A 22,682-nucleotide genomic window follows, 5' to 3' on the forward strand; every position below is an offset into this window, starting at 1 on the left:
AGAGGGCATGAAAAAAGATTAGCAAGTAAAGTTAAAGATAACCCAAAGATGTTTTACCAATACATTAATGCTAAAAGGTTAGTTAAGGAAAAAGTGGGATCTATCAGAGATGAAGATGGAAACTTGTGTGAAGATGCAGAGGCTGTGGAAAGGGTTTTGAATGAATATTTTGTCTCCGTGTTTACAAAGGAAAGGGAGGATGTAGATATAGTAGTCCAGGAGGAACACTGAGAGATATTGGACGGGATAGTCATAAAGAGAGAGGAAGTACTTGAAGGGTTGAAATCCTTGAAAGTTGATAAGTCACCAGGGCCAGATGGATTGTTTCCGAGGCTGCTGAAGGAAGTCAAGGAGGAGATAGCAGATGCTCTGAGGGTGATTTTCCAATCTTCACTAGATACAGGGGCAGTACCGGAGGACTGGAGAAATGCAAACGTAGTTCCATTGTTTAAAAAGGGATCAAAGGAAATGCCAAACAATTATAGGCCAGTTAGTCTTACATCGGTGGTGAGCAAATTAGTAGAATTAATCCTGAGAGAAAGGATTAACTGTCATGTGGAAAGGCATGAACTAGTCAGGCATGTGGAAAGGCATGAACTAGTTAGTGTAGAAATTGCAGGAGCCCTGGCAGAAATATTTAAAATGCCCTTAGCCATGGGTGAGGTGCCGGAGGATTGGAGGGTAGCTTATGTTGTTCCGTTGTTTAAAAAAGGCTCCAAAAATAAACAAGGTAATTACAGGCCAGTGAGCCTGACGTCAGTAGTAGGTAAATTATTGGAAGGTGTTCTGAGAGATCGGATATACAATTATTTAGACAGCCAAGGGCTGATTAAGGATAGTCAGCATGGCTTTGTGCGTGGTAGGTCATGTTTAACGAACCTTGTAGAGTTTTTCGAGGAGGTTACCAAGAAAGTAGATGAAGGAAAGGCTGTGGATGTTGTCTACATGGACTTTAGTAAGGCCTTTGACAAGGTCCCACATCGGAGGTTAGTTCAGAAGATTCAGACACTCGGTATCCATGGAGAGGTTGTAAACTGGATTCGAAACTGGCTGTGTGGGAGAAGACAGAGAGTGGTAGTGGATGATTGCTTCTCAGACTGGAGGTCTGTGACTAGTGGTGTGCCTCAGGGATCTGTGCTGGGACCATTGTTTTTTGTTGTCTATATCAATGATTTGGATAATAATGTGGTAAATTGGATCAGCAAGTTTGCTGATGACATTAAGATTGGAGGCGTTGTGGACAGCGAGGAAGGCTTTCAAAGCTTGCAGAGGGATATGGACCAACTGGAAAAATGGGCCAGAAAATGGCAGATGGAATTTAATGCAGAAAAGGTGAGGTGTTGCATTTTGGAAGGACAAACCAAGGTAGGACATACACAGTAAATGGTAGGGCACTGAGGAGTGCGGAGGAACAAAGAGATCTGGGAGTTCAGATACATAATTCCCTGAAAGTGGCGTCACAGGTAGACAAGGTTGTAAAGAAAGCTTTTGGCATACTGGCCTTCATAAATCAAAGTATTGAGTATAGGAGTTGGGATGTTATGGTGAGGTTGTATATGACATTGGTGAGGCCAACTTTGAAGTATTGTGTGCAGTTCTGGTCGCCTAACTACAGGAAGGATATCAGTAAGATTGAAAGAGTACAGAGAAGATTTACTACGATGTTGCCGGGTCTTAAGGAGTTGAGTTACAGGGAAAGATTAAACAGGTTAGGACTTTATTCCTTGGAGCGTAGAAGGATGAAGGCAGATTTGATAGAAGTTTACAAAATTATGAGGGGTATAGACAGAGTAAATGCGAGTAGGCTCTTTCCACTTAGATTAGGAGAGATAAACACGAGAGGACATGGCTTTAGGGTGAAAGGGGAAAGGTTTAGGGGGAACATTAGGGGGAACTTCTTCACTCAGAGAGTGGTGAGAGTGTGGAACGAGCTGCCATCTGACGTGGTAAATTCAGGCTCACTCTTAAGTTTTAAGAATAAATTGGATAGATACATGGATGGGAAAGGTCTGGAGGGTTATAGACTGGGTGCAGGTCAATGGGATTAGCGGAATAATATTTCGGCACAGACTAGAAGGGCCGAATGGCCTGTTTTCTTTGCTGTAGTGTTCTATGGTTCTATGGATGGTCAGCATGGATTTGTTAAAGGAAGGTCTTGTCTAACAAATTTGATTGAATTCTTTGAGGAAGTGACAAGAAGGGTTGATGAAGGTAGTGCAGTGGATGTTGTGTACATGGATTTTAGCAAGGCATTTGACAAGGTTCCACATGGTAGGTTGGTCAGGGTAGTAAAAGCCCATGGGATTCAGGGTAATGTGGCAAACTGGATAAAAAGTTGGCTTTGTAACAGGAAACAAAGGGTAATAGTCGATGGATGCCCTTGCGAATGGAAAGTTGTCTCAAGTGATGTTCCACAGGGCTCGGTGTTGGGAACCTTGCTGTTTGTGTTATAGATTAACGATTTGGACATGAACATGGGGACACGATTGGGAAATTTGCAGATGACACAAAGATTGGCCGAGTAGTGGATAGTGTAGAGGATAGCCATAATCTCCAAAACGGTATAGATGGGTTGGTGGAGTGGGCGGTAAAGTGGCAGATGGATTTTAACATAGAGAAGTGTGAGGTCAAACAGTTACAGGGATTACACAATAAATGGGAATATACTAAGAGGGGTAGATGAAGTGAGAGATCTTGGCGTACAAGTACACAGGTCCATGAAGGCAGCAGTTCAAATAGACAAGGTTGTAAAGAAGGCATATGGAATGCTCTCCTTCATTGGCAGAGGTATAGAATATAAAAGTAAGGATATATGTTGGAATTGTATAAAACACTGGTGAGGCCACAACTGGAATATTGTGTGCAGTTCTGGTCACCACATTACAGGAAGGACGTAATAGCTCTGGAGAGAGTGCAGAGGAGTTTTACAAGAATGTTGCCAGGGTTTGAAAAGTGTAGATACGAGGAGAGATTGGATAGGTTGGGGTTATTTTCCTTAGAACAAAGAAGGCTGAAAGGTGACTTGATTGAGGTGTACAAAATTATGAGGGGAATAGATAGAGTGGACAGGATAAAATTGTTTCCCTTGGTAGAGAATTCTAGAACCAGGGGACATAGATTCAAGATTCAAGTGGCAGAAGGTGTAGGGGGGACATGAGGAAGAACTTTTTTACGCAGAGGGTAGTGGGTGTCTGGAATTCACTGCCCAAGTTGGTGGTAGAGGCAGAAACTCTAAACTCTTTTAAAAAGTACCTGGATCTGCACCTTAAGAGCTATAAGCTGCAGGGCTATGGGTCGGGTGCAGGAAGGTGGGATTAGAAAGGGCACCTGGGTGTCCGCGGGCCGGCATGGACAAGATGGGCTGAATGGACTCCTTCTGTGCTGTAACTTTTCTATGGTTCTATGGTTCTATGTCTCTGTATCAGAATTTAGTCTGATAATGCTCCTGTGCAGCATATAAATATATACACTTCTACTATATTTGATTATTAATTTCCAAAATTCTGATTCAATGTTACAGAATGTGAATAGTTGAATCCTCTGGAACCATGAAACCTGCTGAACCCCAGGGAGAAATCATACCCTTAGTAGAATCGACGCTATCTAAAGCATCACCAGCACAGTTTACAGAAGACCCCACTTTGAGCTCTGAAGGCACTGAGCCCCAGGGATTCGGTGTGCCCTTCTTAGCAGTGACAAGGTTGGAAGCATCACCTCAGCTTTGCTCTGAAAACCCAACCCTGGGGTCTGAATTGATATTAGAGGATTCCAAGGATGACCCTTCACTCACTGTTAAACTGTCTGAGCCCCAGGAGCAGGGCGTGCCCTTGTTAGAGGCGCCAACATCAGAAGTGTCAACATCGCTGCCGTCAGAGGGCCCATCAGAGTCCGTCCGTCGCAAACGCTGGCGCAAACGATTCAGTAAGTCTGGAAAAGCACTTGGTCACCTGTCCTATATAATATCTCCTTCAATGGCTCAGTGTCCAATTTTGTTTAAAGTAGCTTGTGAAGCTCCTTGGGATATTTTACTACATTAGATACACCAAATAAATGCAACTTGTTGTGATATTATATGACCTTAAATGACCTGGGACCATGACCATTTTATTCTCCTACCCACTCTCTTCACTAACACTAGTGAACAGAGTTTTAATAATCCCACATAATATGCTGCATATTGAAAGGACCTAGTGTAGACATAGAAAACCTTTTCTCATTCACCAGCTCCTGAGCATGTGCAGATCAGAAATACCCTGGAAAAACTCAGCAGGTCTGGCAGCATCGATGGAGAAGAAATCAGTTAACGTTTCGAGTCCTCATGACCCTTCGGCAGAACTGAGTCTGTCCGCAAGAAAGACCCAAACCTCCCTGTCGCTTGCCATTTTAACACTCCACCCTGTTTTCTTGCCCACATGTCTGTCCTTGGCTTGCTGCATTGTTCCAGTGAAGCCCAACGCAAACTGGAGGAACAGCACCTCATCTTCCGACTAGGTACTTTACAGCCTTCCGGGCTGAATATTGAATTCAACAACTTTAGATCTTAAACTCGCCCTCCCCCCATCCCCACCCTGTTTCTCCCCCCTCCCTTTTTTTTCAATAATTTATATAGATTCTTCTTTTCCCACCTATTTCATTATTTTTAAATCTAAAACTAAAACTTTGTTAGTCTTTCCACCCCACCCCCACTAGAGCTGTACCTTGAGTATCCTGCCTTCCATTCTTAATTAGCACTTTTCTTAGATAATATCACCACCTTCAACACCTCTTTGATCCTTTTGTCTGTGACATCTTTTGATTATCTGCTCCTATCACTGCTTGCTTATCTCCACAATCACCCCACCCTCAACTTCTCTCTCCCCCCGCCCCCCCACCTTAAACCAGCTTATATTTCACCTTTCTCCTAACTATACTCAGTATACTCAGTTCTGCCGAAGGGTCATGAGGACTCGAAACGTTGACTGATTTCTTCTCCACCGATGCTGCCAGACCTGCTGAGTTTTTCCAGGTAATTCTGTTTTTGTTTTGGATTTCCAGCATCCGCAGTAGCTTTTAGCTTTTTGTTTTTATCAGAAATACCCTGTATTGGAAAGGTTGGATGATGAAAGACCAAGATCTACTTAGGTCACCTTCAACCATCCTGGTCGTTGCGTGATACAATGATAATAGAGTTGTTGACTAATCATGGCAATTAATTTCTATCAATGAGTCTACAAAAACACAGACATGAAGAGAGGAAACCCTTAATGTGATGGAGAGCTTTGAGAACCACACGACCAAAATTACCTGTTCCATCAAATTATGGTACACTCACCACATCTGCATTTTTAACCGTTCTATCATTAGTGGCTATGCCTTAAGCTTCCTAGGCACAAAGTTCTGGAATTCCATCCCTGAACCTCTCCCTCCCTTTCTGAGATGTTCCTTAAAATTCATGGGCAGAAGTTTTTAATTCGGTGGACTCCAGCGATCGGCGGGTCCAGGAGCGGATGGGGTTCGGACTGTCGATCGCAATCATCCCCCGACTGGCCAATTAGCAGCCAGCCAGTGTGAAATGTGCACTGAAATGCTCAGCACTGCCGGGGTGGGGGCAGGAGGAGGGCAAACGCTGAAGCCAGCACAGGCGCGAGGGGGCATGGAATGAAAGCACCCTGAAGGCAGAGAGTTGTCATAGGGAGCTGAAGAATCCAAAAGCAATAAATAAAGATTTTGAAATGTTGAAAAAATTTCCACGCATCAGAATCAGTCACCTGCACATATGGATGATGAAAATTCTGTCCAAACTTTTGTTTAAAAATTTAAATATCAGAAACCTCATCCCGCCCTTGGATGAGGTTTCCTCAAAAAGGCAAAGGCCTCCTGGCCGATTTGCCCGCCCACCGTGATGTTGGACGGGGCAACAAAAAATCTCCACCAATTACAACGTTAATGGCCTTAGTGGGCCTCTTAATTGTCGGCGGGCACGCTGCCCAATCTCGCGCGTGCCGCTGACCGAAATGTCGGGAAGCTCGCCCGACGTCATCAGGCACTGTTTCACGCTCCAGCGGGTCGGGCACGCACGCGCTCACCGAGTGAAAAATTCTGCTCCGTGTCTTTGACCAGGATTTTGGCCGCCTATACTAATGCCTCCTGACGTATCTCGGTGTCCAATTTCGTTCCTGTGAAGCATCTTGGGATGTTCTCCTAAGCTCAGAGCGGGTCTAAATTCAAGTTGTTGTGCCTCAGGTTAAAGTTGGTAATAGATACATTTCCTGCTTAAGTCGGGGGGGGGGTGACAGCGTTATATTCACTTGTCATCTTGTTCCCTAGGACCCCGCAGACGGCCACCCCGTGCAACCAAGAGGATCCTGGTGCTCCTGTGTGCAGTCACCACTTTCTCCGCAATTGTAGTTGCAATATATTTCATAGGTAAGACAACAAAAAGCTTCTATGAGTAAAACACTGCGTAAGGTGGGGATTTTTAAAGGGACCATCTTTAATTTTAAACTATCAACTTGACTAATTAGTAGTGTACCCTACATCATCAGGCAACTGCCATTCCTTCTTCCTGTAATGCACTCCCAGTAGGGGGAGGAGGTGATGGTGTAGTGGTACTCGTACTGGACTGTAATCTCGAGAGCCAGGGTAATGCTCTGGGGGGGGCCTGAGTTTGAATCCCATCACAGCAGATGGTGAAATTTGACTTCAATAAAAGTCTGGAATTAAAAGTCTAATGATGGCCATAAATCAATTATCAATTGTTGTAAAAACCCATCTGGCCTCTTTAGTGAAGGAAATCTGCTGTCTACCTGGTCTGGCCTACATGTGACTCCAGACCCACAGTAATGTGGTTGACTCTTGACTGCCCTTAAGGACATTTAGGGTTGGGCAATAAATGCTGGCCTAGCTAGTGGTTCCCACATCTCATGAATGAGTTTAAAAAAAATAGGCTGACACCCCAGTATATCATTTACACTCTGCAGCATCACTTTATAGGTTAACAGATCAGCAGTAAATGTAGCTCTAAATTATGAGCTCTTGTTTCATGAAGCATTGCAGTGCACAATTCTTACCCAGTAGAATCATCTATCATCTTATCAACCACAAATGTTGCTCTTAGTTCAGATGTAGAAGACACTTGTTATGCAGGATTTGGCAGGAATCCTACCCCCACCTCCCCACCAAACATTCAACGGATCCTTTCCCTTGCCTTCAGTGTTCGCCCTCTACCTGGACCCCTCCTCCTGGCCATTAACCTGCTCTTGATCTTTTCATTGAGAACTGTCGGCATGACATCAGCTGTCTTCGTTTCTCTGCTCCTCTCACAGGCTCCCAACCTGTCTCCTTCTGAACTTGCTGTGCTCTGTTCTCTCAGGTCCAATTCTGACTTTGTTATCAAACCTGCTGACAAGGGTGGTGATGTTGTTAAAAGCAAAATACTGCGGATGCTGGAAATCTGTAATAAAAACAGAAAATGCTGGAAAAACTCGGCAGGTCTGGAAGCAGCTGTGGAGAGGGAGAAACAGAGTTAACGTTTCAAGTCTGTCTGAAGAAGAGTCATACAGACTCAAAACGTTAAATCTGTTTCTCTCGCCACAGATGCTGCCAGACCTGGTGCTGTTGTTGTCTGGCATACTGACCTCTACCTTACAGAGGCAGAGCACCAACTCTCAGACACTTCTTCCTACCTTCCCTGGACCATGACCCCACCACCAAACATCAAGCCATTGTTTCCAGGACTGTCACTGACCTCATCTCCTCTGGAGATCTTCCATCCGCAGCTTACAACCTCAGAGTCAGCCAAACCTACTAAGTCCGCTTCTACCTCCTTCCCAAAGTCCACAAGCAGGACTGTCCCGGTAGACTCATTATTTCAGCCTGTTCCTGCCCTACTGAGCTCATTTCTTCCTATCTTGACTCTATTGTCTCCCCTTGTCCAGTATCTTCCCACCTGTATTCGTGATTCCTCTGACGCCCTACATCATATCAAAAATTTCCAGTTTTTTGGCTCTAACCGCCTCCTCTTCACCATGGACGTCCAATCCCTCTACACCTCCATCCCCCACCAGGATGGTCTGAGGGCCCTTAGCTTCTTCCTTCAACAGAGGCCTGAACAATCCCCATTCACCACCACCCTCCTCTGCCTGGCTGAACTTGTTCTCTCACTGAACAATTACTCCTTTAACTTGTCTCACATCCTCCAAATAAGAGGTGTGGGTATAGGTAACCACAAGGGCCCCAGTTATGCCTGTCTTTTTGTGGGATATGTGGAACGTTACTTGTTCCAGTCCTACTCGGGCCCCCCTCCCACAACTCTTTCTCTGGTACAGCAATGACTGTTTCGCTGCCGCTTCATGCTCTCACCTGGACCTGGAAAAATTTAACAACTTTACTTCCAATTTCCACCCCTCTCTCACCTTCACATGGTGCATCGCCAACACTCCCATTCCCTTCCTTGACTTCTCTGTCTCCATTTCTGTGATAGACTGTCCACCAATATTCATTACAAGTCCACCGACTCCCACAGTTACCTTGACTACACCTCCTCACACCCGGCTTTCTGTAAGGACTCCATCCTACTCTCCCAGTTTCTTCGTCTCCACCGCATCTGTTCTGCTGGTACTACCTTCCGAAACGAGCCAAACGTTTCCCCCTCACTGTGGTTGTCAGGGCCCTCAACCGTGTCCGACCCATCTCCCGCACTTCTGCATTCACCCCTTCCCCTCCCTCCCATAACCATGATATTGTTCCCCTTGTCCTCACTTTGCACCCCACCAGCCTCCGCATTGAAAGTATCATCATACTGTCATTTCTACTAACTCCAGCATGATGCCACCCACCAAACATATCTTCCCCTTACCCCCCCACCAGCATTCTATAGGGGCTGTTCTCTCCAGGACACCCTGGTTTACTCCTCTATCATCCCTAATACCTCAACCCCTTTCCAAGGCATCTTCCCATGCAATCGCAGGAGGTGTAACACCTTCCCCTTTACATCCTCCCTCCTCACTGTCCAAGGCCCCAAACACTCTGTCCAGGTGAAGCAGCATTTCACTTGCACTTCTTTCAATTTAGTCTACTGCATTCACTGCTCACGTGCTGTCTCCCCTACACTGGGGAGACTAAATGCAGGCTGGGCGGCTGCTTTGCAGAACACCTTTGCTCAGTCCGCAAGTGTGACCACGACCTTCCTGTTTCAATTCACCGTCTTGCCCTCTTGCCCACATTTCTGTCCTTGGCCTGCTGCAATGTTCCAGTGAAGCCCAATGCAAACTGGAAGAACGGCACCTCATCTTCCAATTAGGCAATTTACAGCCTCTGGTCTTAATATTGAGTTCAACAACTTCAGACCAGGAACTCTCTCCTCCATTTTGTTTTTTTTCTCAACCCCCCCCTTCCCCCACAGGGCCAGTCCGTAACTTGTTTTTATGTTTTGCTTTCACAGAGCGCTGACCCTTGTTCTGTTATTAACGCATTCTGCTATATCTGACCTTTGTGCCACTATTAGCACCTGCCTTAGATTTAACGCTATCATTACCACTCCCTTTGCCTTGTGTCCATGACATCTTTGTCAAATCTCTCCTGAACTCCCACCTATCCCTGACCTTCTATTTTGTTCCACCTGCTTCACCCCATCTCTCCAACAGTATAAAACCCATCACATTTCTACCTCTCTTCAGCTCTGAGAAGAGTCATGCGGACTCAAAACATTAACTCTGTCTCTCTCTCCCCGCAGATGCTACCAGACCTGCTGAGGTTTTCCAGCATTTTCTGTTTTTATTTCGTATTTCCAGCATCCGCAGTATTTTGCTTTTAATTTACTTGTTACACTTTGTTGCACCACTCTAGAGGCAATGGGGAAACATCAGAATGCATTTCACCTCTTCCTCACCTAGAGTTATAGAGTCATTATGGCACAGAAGGAGGCCATTCAGCCCATCAAGTCCATGTCAGTTATCTGTAGAGCAATCCAGTCAGCCCCATTTCCCAAATTTATTTCCTTTAAGTGCCCAACCAATTTCCTCTTGAAATCATTGATCGTCTCTGCTTCCACTACCTTCGTAAGCAACGAGCTCTGGGTCATTACCACTTGCTGCGTAAAATTTTCTTCCTCACATCCCCCCCCCCGTGTTTCTTGCCCAAAACTTTATACCAGAAGTAGTTGACGGTGGAGTGCTGCTCCATAAATGCCCTTCAGTGCCTTTCCCAAGTGCCTACCCTTCACGTATGAACAGGTATTGCTTAAGATCAAAATGATCATCTCAGCTTTTCCTCTTCACAACCGAGAGCTGGATGGAAACCAATTCTAGCACATCTACTTCCAAGGCTGCTATCAGTTATCTCAGAGTCTGGTGACCCAACCTGGGATCTTTTTGGTTTCTGGAAAACACATGCACCTCACTGATTCAAGCTGGAAAAGTGGGCAGCAGCTCACTTTGGCATGGAATCACCAATCTGATTCCTTACGGGAACACAAAACAAAATACTGTGGATGGTGGAAATCTGAAATTAAAACAAAAAATGTTGGAAAGGCTCAGTCGATCAGGCAGCATCTGTGGTACCCCAGAAGATGCACTGAGAGACCCCTCTCCCCCAGAACTCTCCAGGCAAGGACTGTGTGGGAATTGGCCAGGAAGTTTAAACTTCCATTGGGCAATTACCCTGCCCCTGGAACTATCAGATACTCCCATTTAATGGTTCCGACTCTCTTAGTAGAATAATTACCCAGGAAATGTTAGAAGAAATAAAACCACTTGTAACTCCTGGGTAACCGTACTCCTGACCGCTCCACTCCTGACCTTGCACTAGACCCCTTCAAACCCCGACTACCCCTGCAACCACCCTAACTAACCCCTATTTGCCCCTCCAACCCCCAACTATCCCCAACACCCCCCGACTACCTCTTCAAGCCTAGACTACCTCCCAATCCCCCAACTACCCTACCCACCCCCCAACTACTCTCCTGACACCCCAACTACCATTTATCCAACTGCCTCCACCCTGCAACTGACCACCCGGCTACCCCCACCTCCCAAATACCCTCCCGACCCCCCAACTACCTCCCCACCCTCCTGACTAACCCCGCCCCTGACCAACCACCAGAGCGCCCCCCCCCCCCCCCCCCCCCCGCAGACCCATCCTACAATACGCCACCCTCCCCACCTCAACCAGCCATCCTAACCCTCCACACCTCCCACCCACTGACCTTACACACTGACCTTCTCCCTGGTTTCTCAAAGTGGCTGGGACCTTTCAATGTACCTGCTTTATGCCAGCTAGTGCTGTATAAAGGGGGCATGTCTCCCTTTCCTCCAGTGCTGCTAGACTCAAGGACTCGGGAACCTTAGCACTGCACATTTCTTACCAGGCCTGAATTGGAAGGATGGGTGCGAAATGTGCAGCTCCCTGACTAAGGGAAGTAAAAAGGAGCGGAGTGGCAATCTGACTGTGTGTCCTCAGAAGTTCTGGCCAAATGTTTGAGTATGGTTATATTTCTTCAGAGCTGGAAGAGGTTAGAGTTGTAACAGAAGCGAGTACAGAGACAGGGAAAAGTGGGCAGGAGGGGAGGGTAGAAAAAAAGGGGAAGGTCAAGTACATGATTAAATGACAAAAGGAATAATGGTGCAAGTTAAGAGACAAAAGTTGGGTCTAGAGGAGAGGCAAATGCCAACAGCAGAATCAATACCAACGACTGACATCCAAAAAAAAATGAGAGCAGTAATTACAACGTGAAAGTTGTTGAACTTGATGGTGAGTCAGAACATAAACCAGATTAACAGGATTTTGGAATTTATTTGGGTTGGGTTTTAATTCTATTCCTTTTGTCACTTGTTCAACTTACTGGCTGAAGTCAAGATGATTATGCAACAAAAGATAAAGCAAAAATGTCATTATTCTCATTCCCACCCAACTGCCCTTGGATAAACATTTCAACCAAAGTTTCCAAACCCTTCACAGCCTTTCAGGATTCAGGATTCCAGTAGATTTTCTACTGCACCCACACACTGACTAACAACTTCTGTCACACCAAGGAAAATTAATTGCTTCATCACATTTTGCATCTGCTCTGGTGGTACATCAAGTGCACAGTACAGAAACAGTCCATTCAGTCCAACTAGTCCGTACTAGTGTTTGTGCACCACACGAGCCTCCTCCCACTCTACTTCATTTCCCTCCTTCCATTTCTTTCTCCCTCATATGTTTATCTAGCTTCCCTTTAAATGTGTCTACGATATCTACCAAAATACTCCTCCGTAGTAGTGCATTCCACATTCTGACCATTCTTTGGGTCAAAAAATTGCTCCTGAATTCCCTATTGGAATTATTAGCCGCTACTTTATATTTACAACCTCTACAATAAACTTCCCCATAAATACAAACATTCTCTATACATTTACCCTATCAAATTCTTTCATTATCCTAAGGACCTCTGTCAGGTACTGCATTTGTAGTACAGAACGGCCACTGAGGGTATCCCAGAGACTAGCAGCACTGTATAAGTGAGATAGCACTAGAACCTGGCTCACTCAGGGTTCCACCTCTAGTATTCCCTCACAGTGCTGGGGTCATGGCACCACCATGGACAGAAGTAAATGGTTGTGCTGAATAAAGATGCAGGTCACAAGGGCCTAGAGTTTTCTTTGCATTTCGCCCACATATACCGGTTAACTGGACTCAAATCAATTACACGCAAGAATGTTGAAGGAGGCCATTCAGCCCATCTCGTCTGTCCCACCAGTCAGTGAGATCGTGGCTGATCTGGACCTTAACATCAGCCACCCACCATGAGTCCATACCTTCGGCTAGCCAAAACCTACCCATCTCAGGTTTAAAATTGTTAATGAGCGAGTTTATACCATTTTGTGTGGGAGAGATTTCCTCTGTGTGAAGAAGTGCTTCCAAGCTGTTCTGCTGAATCGCATTGGTTCTGATTTTAAGGTTATGTCCCCTTGATGTAGACTGCTCCTGTGTGGCTTAAAAGATTGCGAGATTATGAACGAAACTACAGTATGTTCAAGTTTCTTTGATCTTCTAAGATTCCAGAGTTCAATGGATGATTGTACCATACCCCAGTCTGCCTGATGAACTGATATAAAAGCCATTTTCTTTCCACCAATGAAAGCTAGCAGTAGAATTATTATTGCGCTGTCTTGCACTGCAAGTCTGGTTTCAGTGAGCTCCATGCACCAGAATTATTTTACTCGAAATATACTTGTTTGTAGAAGATGTGACCTTTCTCCAATCTAATGAAATGATTTGGGTATTTCCCGCCTGTGTAAATGATGTTGGTAAATGTTGAGTTAACGTTGATAGGGTTAGAGTTAGCTCGGTTAGTTCAGGTTAAACTTGAATCCCCCTCAGTTCCTCAATATTTCTGAAGTAATAAAAACTAAACCACAGTCCAAGAGAATATAAGTTAATTCATCCGCTGACTTGTGTGGGAGGGAAGCAATCTATCTTGGTTATTGAGAGACCTGCACCACATGGACTGCAGCGGTTCAAGAAGGCAGCTCACCACCATCTTCTCAAGGGCAACTAAGGATGGGCAATAAATGCTGGCCCAGCCAGCAAAGCCCACATCCCGTGAGTGAATTTAAAAAAAGATGCTTTTACTGAAAGTCAAGGTCACTGATCATCAGTTTCAACTCTAGGGTTGGGGATTTAAAAATGCGAAGATCGAGAAACTGAAAACAAAGTTCGAATTTAAGATTGTTCAATTTATTCATTCACGGGACGTGCTTGTCACAGACAAAATCAGGCACTGTAACAACTCTCCAAGCCTCCTTTGACAACACCTGCCAAACCCATGACCTCGACCACTGAGACAAACAAGTGTAGCAGACGCATGGGATCACCATCAGCCCCAAGTTCCCCTCCAAGCCACACACCATCCTGACTTGGAACTATATCATTGTTCCTTCACTGTTGCTGGGTCAAAATCCTGGAACTCCCTCCCTAAAGGCACTGTGGATATACCTACAGCACGTGGACTGTGATTCAAGAAGGCAGCTCACCATCACCTTCTCAAGGCCACGTAATGTTCGCCTTGCCAGAGACACTCACAAGCAAATTTTTAAAAAGAGATGTAACATGGCTGGCGATTTGTTGTCACCTATATTTTTATCTCATGCAAAGGCAATAGCGACCCCATTCGGTTCTTGTTTAGAGGAGGAATGTTCCCTGGCTTTGAGACCAGGAGGACTCGTTAATCCTCTTCAAATAGAAACATGGGAAAAAACACCCACCCTAATGGACCAAACCTCAAAAAGGCAGCATCCCCTCAGTAACTGCACTCGAGTGTCACTTTAGACTGTGAACCAGGTGTGAATCCACAAGCTCTGACTCAGAGCTGAAAGAGGTACCGACTGAGCTAAGGCTACATTTTTGGGAGAAAGTAATAAGGAAATGTTCAGGAAATGGTTTGAGATTTTAAAGGGGAAAACTTGGTGATTTTTTTCAATGCAAGAAATATCCTTACTTCTGAAAGGAATAAATTGTATATTTATATTTCTCAGTGTGTAATTATAGTGCCCTTCATCCTTAGGGCAAGCAGAGTGAATGTGCTTGTAGCAATGGCCCACAATGAGTTTCAACTATTGGGGTTTATTTGATTGTGAGTAATAACCTTTCAAATAAAAAAGTACCATCCAGCAAAGGTCTTCAATTATCTAATTCAAGAGTGCTCAAGTTTAAGGCTTCACAACAAGGGATTGACAAAGCAATGCAAAACTTCACCTTTGAATGATGAAATCTCAGTATGAACATAATAGAAACTTACACGCCCTTCATTAGATGTGTAACATGAAGGAGTGTTTGTACAGAGAATTATATCACAATATCATACTTCAAATAAAATTAATCTTGCTCATCATTTCCACCGATCCCCTGCCACCCTGTCCTGAAGGTACTAACGTATTCTGCGATACCTTTTAAAACATTTATTTATTCATGTAGTGTGGCGTCACTAGCAAGGCCAGCATTTATTGCCGATGCCTAATTGTCCTTACGAAGGTGGTGATGAGCCGACTTCTTGAACCGCTCCAGTCAATGTGGTGTAGGTAGCGTTGTTTGGGATAGGATTCTAGGATTTTAATGCAGCGATGATAAAGGAACAGCGATATTGTTCCAAGTCAGGACATGTGTGACTTGGGTTGGTGGCGTTCCCATGCATCTACTGTCCTGTCCTTCTAGGCGGCAGAAGTCTGGGGTTTGGAAGTTACTGTTGAAGGAGCCTTGGTGAGTTGCTGCAGTGCATCTTGTATATAGTCCACACTGCTGTCATTGGGCAGAATATTGCCATCGGTGTGTGGGGCAGGCCCAACACACCGACGCGTAAAATAACACGAGATGACGTCGGGCGTGCATCCTGATGTCAACGCGCATCATTTCGATATTTCATTCGTTGGGCGCGCGCTGGAGGTGGCTGCACACCCACCGAACGGTCAACGGCCTGTTAAGGCCATTAAGAAAGTAATTTACCTGATTAACCTTAAGGTTGGCGACGGGCAGGCAAAGAGCCCAGGCGGCCTTCATGTTTTCCAGGAAACCTCATCCACGGGCAGGATGAAGTTTCCTGAAAATTTTATAAAATTAATAAATAAAATCTGTAAACTTCACCAACATGTCCCAGCTCATGTGACACTGTCATATGAGGGACATGTTTAAATAATGTTTTACTTAACTTTTTTAAAACTTTATTATCTACTTAATCTCCCTGAGGCAGCTCTGTGCCTCAGGGGAAATGCTGCGCTCTTTCACACGCATGCGCGAAAGAGCGCAGGCCCCAATTCTCCCTCCTCCCCCCACCCGCACAGCTACCAGCCACGTGTTACGCTGGGCGGGCCTTAATTGGCCCACCCACATAAAATGCAGCGCGCAGCCGATCGCGGGTGGAGATTGGCCCCACGCCCGCTCCCGTCCAGCCAGCCCACCATAGGTAAGACTCTACCCTGTGTGTCGGTGGTGGAGAGAGTGAATGTTTATGGTGGTGGATGGGATGCCAATCAAGCAATTGCATTGTCCTGAACAATTGGCGCTAACCAGAGGGGCTTCCACTCAAATATCTACCCTTCAGGAAGAATGCTGCGATTTGACAGCTCAATGTACACTGTCCAGCTGGAGTGTTCAGTCAAGAAGAGGAGGAACCCTGGCTGATTTCAATTCAATTCACTTAGGTCGGTCATAATGCATCAATACTTTCCTAACAAAGGGAAGCAAGCAGACAGCCTATCAACGCAATGACCTTAATTCATGAGGTGCCATTTGTGGCTCAGTGGGTAACACACTCACTTTTGAGCCATTCCAGAGACTTGAGCACAAAATGTGGGCCAACATTCCAGTGCAGCACTGAAGGTGTGCTGCATTGTTGGCAGTGGTGTTGGTTAAACCAAAGCTCCATGCCCTGTCAGGTGGAAGTAAAAGATCCCGTGGCACTATTCAAAGATAAACAAGGGAGTCCTGGACAACCTTTATCCCTCAACTAATGTCATTGAAACGGATGATCTGGTCATTACCTCATTGTTCTTTGAGGGATATTGCCAGAGATATGAGGGAGATCAGACTTGCCCTCACAACTTCTCAGAGGCCAATAGGTTATCCTATATATTTCATTTTCTGATTATGGGGATGCACATGAGAGATAGAGACCCCAGCCCAGTGAGTTGTCCTGGCAACTGCTTCCTTTCATTTTTTTTTGTGTTTTACGTTAGTGAGACATTTGGAGAGACCTATTGAAAATAAAACCTTGATACCAACCGGGGGCAACGCACCAACAACTGACTGCAATGGGACCGACACATATGTCAACCACACAACTTCCAGCACAGGTTGGTGTTTTGTTACAGTTTTTGTAGTTTTGTTGGACAAAGCTTGGTTTTATTCGGAAGCACAAAATGAAGGTTGACTGGACTGGAGACAGTTCTGTTTATTCCTGTTGACGGTCGATAGTTCAGCCAATGATTCTCTTTCGGTTTGAATGGTTAGAAACAGCTGATATCTAAACAGCCCTAGAGATACTCTGCTCCTGGTATACGTCTGCTCCTGGAGTTACTCTGCTCCTGCTGTTAGTCCATTCCTGGTGTTAGTCCGCTCCTGCATCTAGTCTGCTCCTGGGTTTAGTCTGCTCCTTGATTTGGTCTACTCCTGGTGTAATCTGCTCCTGGGTTTAGTCTGCTCCTGCTGTCAGTCTGCTCCTGGTGTTAGTGTGCTCCTGGAGTTACTCTGCTCCTGGTGTTAAGTTGCTCCCAGTGTTAGGCTGCTCCTGGATTTAGTCTGCTCCTGGATTTAGTCTGCTCCTGGAGCTAACCTGCTCCTGGTGTTAGGCTGCTCCCGGTGTTAGGCTGCTGCTGGATTTAGTCTGCTCCTGGAGCTAACCTGCTCCTGGTGTTAGGCTGCTCCCGGTGTTAGGCTGCTGCTGGATTTAGTCTGTTTCTGGTATTAGTCTGTTCCTGGAGTTACTCTGCTCCTGGAGTTACTCTGCACCAAGTGTTAGTCAGCTCCTGGTATTACTCTGCTCCTGGAGTTATTCTGCTCCTGGTTTTGGTCTGCTCTTGATTTTAGTGTGCTTCTGATGCTAGTCTGCTATTGGAGCTAGCCTGCTCCTGAGAAGGTGCTTTCAATATCCCTTTTGAATGCAGTGATGAAATAAAGCAATTGAATCAATAGGAATCTGTAGGCAGCGCAGACGGTGAAATCAGTTTTGACTATCAATGATTTGCACTCAGTGTCTTTCAGAATTAATACTGAGAACTCTCTATTGGAGATACGTCACCAAGCATGGCGAGTATGGCTTCCTGTATGTGATGAGAAGTGGAACTCCTCGCTGGGGAAACTGATATGCAGATACATGGGACATATCAAGTACGCTGTGATTCTTCACTTGATACATTACAGCACAATAAGAATATTATAAACACTTGTTGTCTCCTCCACATATCCACACCAATTAAAGCTGGTGTGTTACATTATCCACACCAATTAAAGCTGGTGTGTTACATTATCCACACCAATTAAAACTGGTGTGTTACATTATCCACACCAATTAAAACTGGTGTGTTACATTATCCACACCAATTAAAGTTGGTGTGTTACATTATCCACACCAATTAAAGTTGGTGTGTTACATTATCCACACCAATTAAAACTGGTGTGTTACATTATCCACACCAATTAAAACTGGTGTGTTACATTATCCACACCCATTAAAGCATTGATAATAAATAATAGATACAACTGGGCTGATCAGGCAAACTTGCACTGGCCTTCCACAGGTCCCTCTGAAAGGCCCCAAGAGCTCCCAGGGGGTCCCGGTCCCTTGACCAGGCCCAGTACCACAGTGAACCTACAAGGGTCAAACAGAGACTGAACAAGGTCAGCTTCATTCAGGACCCAACTTATCTGGTTCTGGCCTTTTTCTGGGTTCCAACAGACTCCTGTCAAAATTAGAGAGTTAAGTATAGGAGAATCTGTCACATATTTACAGGATAATATTCAGCCTGCAGAGTGTTATAAGCAGAATAATGAATGATTTGTAGTAAGTTATGTACAGTATGCTTTGAAAATAATTATATAAAGGATGATTAGACAGACTCAAGAGTATCATAAGCAAGTAATGTCCAGCATGAATGGTATGTACAGAATACTGCATAAGAGGAACGCACTCAGCCACATGTACACACAATGACAAGGACCACCAATGTTCACCTCTGTAACATCACCCAACTTTGCCTTTGTCTCAACTCATCTGCTGCGGAAACCCTCATTCATGCTTTTGTTACTTCTAGACTTGACTATTCCAATGCAATCCTGAATGGTCTTCCACATTCTACCCTGTGTAAACTTGAGATCATTTAAACTCTGCTGTCCATGTCCTAAGCCGCACCAAGTCCCTTCCACCTATCACCCCGGTGCTCCCGGTTAAACAGAGCCTTGATTTTAAAATTCTCGTCCTTGTTTTCAAGCTCCTTCAAGGCTTTTCCCCTCCCTATCTCTGTGACCCTCTCCAGCCCCATAACCTGCTGGGATATCTGCGCTTCTCTAACTCTGACCTCTTCAGCATCCCCGATTTTAATTATTTCACTATTGCTGTCTGTGCCTTTGGCTGCCTGGACCCTGAGCTCGAGAATTTCCTCTCTATACCTCTATGCCTCAATACCTCTCTTTCACCCTTTGAGATGTTCCTTAAAACTTAAGTCCTTAACCAAGTTTTTTGGTCACCTGCCCTAATATCGTTTCATGAGGCTCAGTGTCTAATTTTGCTTTATAACGCTAGGGTGAAGCACCTTGAGAAGTTTTATTATGTTAAAGGTATATAAAAATTAACTGGTGTATAATACACAACCAGCGGTGTGTAATATGCAGAATAACATGCGACTTAATTGACACCGTACAGTAGCAAGACTTCATGGAGATCCAAAGATGTTTTAAATGACAAGAGAGAAGCCAACAGTGACTAACGACACTTCAACTTCATGGCTTAGCAAAGCATGACATTGTGGTTTATTTAGCAGCTTCGTGAGAAGGTATCACAGCTGGTGCCCATCACACTCCCAATCTCATAGCAGACACTTCAAGTGTTTAACACGGAGAGATCCTCAAACTTTGATCTCACTTTTCGAAAACTAAATAGTTACAAAGATTTGAATTATAAAGGGAAGTTGATTTGCCTCCATAACGAAGTGTTGCACTCAAAGCACAGCAAGAGGGTGGGAAATATTAATGTTGATGGGTTGGCTGTGATTTTTGGTTGTAAATTGACATTGTTGACATCCTTTCATCTGCGTAAGATGATGGACATGCAGCAAATCGAATCCATTGCGGATGGGGGGTAGCTCCATACACTTCTGCTGATGGTTGAAGAGAGCAATCCATGAGAGGCAGCTACTGCCACAAGTGTCAATATGAAGTGGTTATCAGGTGTCGTTGGGAGCTGTTGTTTTCGGTGTTGGTGCCTGTTGGCAAGCTGCTGTAGCCACTGATATTTTAAATTGACAGGGATCAAATAAACTCCAGAAGGTGTAACATCAGTCCAAATAGTTGCGTTTTATTCTACAGGTACCTGAATTCCAGTGTAATGAATATAAGCGAGATTGGATCCAATTACACACAAGGATTTGTTGAACTCACTGATGGACAGGACAATGATTTGGAAAAGATTTGGAGCTACAGGTTTGCATCATTCCCTCAGACCTGTGCAAATTTACAATTATACCCATTCCAGGGATGAGGAACCTCACTTACCTGGATAGATTTGAGAAGCTGGAGTTGTTCTCTTGAGAGAAGAAAGGCTCTCATGAGAGGACATTTGACAGAGATGTTCAGAATCATGAGAGGCCTAGGCCAGGTAGATAGAGAGGAACTGTTCCCATTGACAGAAGGCTCGAGAACCAGAGGACACATTTAAAATAATTTTAAAGAACCAAAGGTGTCATGGGGAAAATTGTTTCCACACAGTGAGTGGTGAGGATGTAGAATGCACTGCTTGAGAGAGTGGTGGAGGCAGATTCAACAATGGCTTTCAAAAGGGAATTATTGGAGGACATGGGCAATTCCTGACGGGCTTTCCTGGCCAAAGAAACCTGCACCAGGAGACCACATTTGGCAAATCAGTTCTTGTTTATTTTAATGGGAGTCAGAGTGGATCCAAAGCTGCCTGACTCCAAAGAAGGAAACTACTGGCAAAGCAGTACATGTAATAAAGTCAGAATTCATATAGCACATCCTCACATCCAAATGTCTCAATGCGCATCACGCAAATTAATTACTTTCAGATTGCAGTGAATGTCATTATGCAGGCAAATTTGACAACCATTTTATCCCAGCAACATCTCACCAACAGTGAACAGCAGTTAATCTGAGGTTTTCTTTGGTAATTGAGAGAAGGTTGACCAGGACATTGTGAAGATACTTCGTTCCTCTTCAAATTACACTGAAAAATATTTGCCTTGCTGGAGTCCTGTGCAAAATCTCAGTTTGGGGGCCCCACATTTCACTAAACAACACTCCTAAATACTACCAATTCATCTGGTAGAAAGCCCACAAAGGTATGATTGTGAAAAATCATTGACAAATTGACCTGGGCTCAGCTGTCAGAATTGTTGTTCCTTCACTGAACGTGTCAGGAGGGTCTGACTCACCTATCAGCCCTGGGCAATTGTACTGGTTACTCAGTGCAAGGTGCCATCTGTGGCTTAGTGAGTTGCCTGCTTGCCTTGGAGTGAGAAGGTTGTGGGTTCATATCCCCCTTCAGAGACATAGGCACAAAATCTAGGTTGAATCTCCAGTGCTGTGCTGAACTATCAGTTGAGATGTTACAAACAAGACAAGCCCCTGTTCTACTCCCACACCCTTTCATGTAAGAGATCCCATGGCTGGTCTGCAGGGGAGTTCTCTTGGCCAATATTGATCCCTCAACCAAAAACACTATCACATTGTTGTTTGTAGGAGCTTGCTGTGTGCAATTTTTAAAATTCATTTACAGGATGTGGGCATCGCTGGCTAGGCCAGCATTTATTTCCCATCCCTAATTGGCTGACACATTTCATACATGACAACAGTGACAATACTTCGAAAAGTGGTTCATTGGCTGTAAAGCACTTTGGGATGTCCTGAAGCTGTAAGTGGCACTGTATGAATGCAAATCCTTCCCTTCTTTCCTTCAAGGCTTTTCCCCTCCCTATCTCTGTGATCTCCTCCAGCCCCATAACCCGCTGAGATATCTGCGCTTCTCTAACTCTGGCCTCTTCAGCATCCCCGATTTTAATTACTTCACTATTGCTGTCTGTGCCTTTGGCTGCTTGGACCCTGAGCTCGAGAATTTTCTCTCTCTACCCCTATGCCTCAATTCCTCTCTTTCACCCTTTAAGATGTTCCTTAAAACTTAAGACCTTAACCAAGTTTTTTGGTCACCTGCCCTAATATCGTTTTATGAGGCTCAGTGTCTAATTTTGCTTTATAACGCTAGGGTGAAGCACCTTGAGAAGTTTTATTATGTTAAAGGTATATAAATATAAACTGATGTATAATACACAACCTGCGGTATGTAATATGCCAAATAACGTGTGACTTAATTGACACCATACAGTAGCAAGACTTCATGGAGATCCAAAGATGTTTTAAATGACAAGAGAGAAGCCAACAGTGACTAAAGACACGTCAACTTCATGGCTTAGCAAAGCATGACATTGTGGTTTATCCCCAACACCCTTGTTAGCATCAACCTGAATCAGTAGAATAGAGAGCCACATCCTCACACTTGTTTGTTAACTCCGTTCAGTGACAGGTATTTGCAATCCTCACAGCATCTTACTGAAAATTAATCCTCCTTGTCTCTTTCTCTAGGGCTAGCTGTGCATCTGGAAAAGTAATAAAACTGAAATGTTCTGGTGAGTGCAGTTGTTGAAAATAGAATGTTCAATTGATGTTGCTTCAATTCCTTGTCCTCAAACTGGGAAACACACACTATGTCTTTCAACACTGGCAAAGAGTAATGTTTCACCTTCCAAATTCTCCTCAAAGTCACACACCTCGCTGGCTTAGACATATGTCGGCTGTTCTTTCATCACCGCTGGGTCGATATCCTGGAATTCTCATCATGGCAACCCCAGTATCACAAGGACTCCAGCAGTTCAGTTCTTAGAGAAAATAACATTTCCTTGGTAAACTATTCTGGCACAGCCAAGCACGTTTAACTTATTTCCTACTGACTG

At 44.6% G+C, this 22,682-nt stretch overlaps 1 protein-coding gene across 2 annotated transcripts in view; it reads left to right on the plus strand.

The window, feature by feature from the left end:
• The window catches only part of LOC144670495 (transmembrane protease serine 5-like), a 44,842-nt gene that overhangs the window by 6,008 nt on the left and 16,152 nt on the right, over positions 1-22,682 (plus strand). Inside the window, exons 2-7 of one of the 2 annotated variants that reach the window (XM_078532996.1) lie at positions 3,521-3,921; positions 6,307-6,405; positions 16,686-16,802; positions 17,700-17,835; positions 20,029-20,142; positions 22,315-22,358. In XM_078532996.1, coding sequence (XP_078389122.1) covers positions 3,549-3,921; positions 6,307-6,405; positions 16,686-16,802; positions 17,700-17,835; positions 20,029-20,142; positions 22,315-22,358 — 883 coding nt within the window. In that variant the 5' untranslated portion in view covers positions 3,521-3,548. The remainder of the gene's footprint in view (positions 1-3,520; positions 3,922-6,306; positions 6,406-16,685; positions 16,803-17,699; positions 17,836-20,028; positions 20,143-22,314; positions 22,359-22,682) is intronic. The other variant, XM_078533004.1, reaches the window with a different exon arrangement.

The sequence above is a fragment of the Cetorhinus maximus genome, chromosome 2 (genome assembly GCF_964194155.1).
Source record: "Cetorhinus maximus chromosome 2, sCetMax3.hap1.1, whole genome shotgun sequence".
In the NCBI taxonomy this organism is placed as follows: Eukaryota; Metazoa; Chordata; class Chondrichthyes; order Lamniformes; family Cetorhinidae; genus Cetorhinus; species Cetorhinus maximus.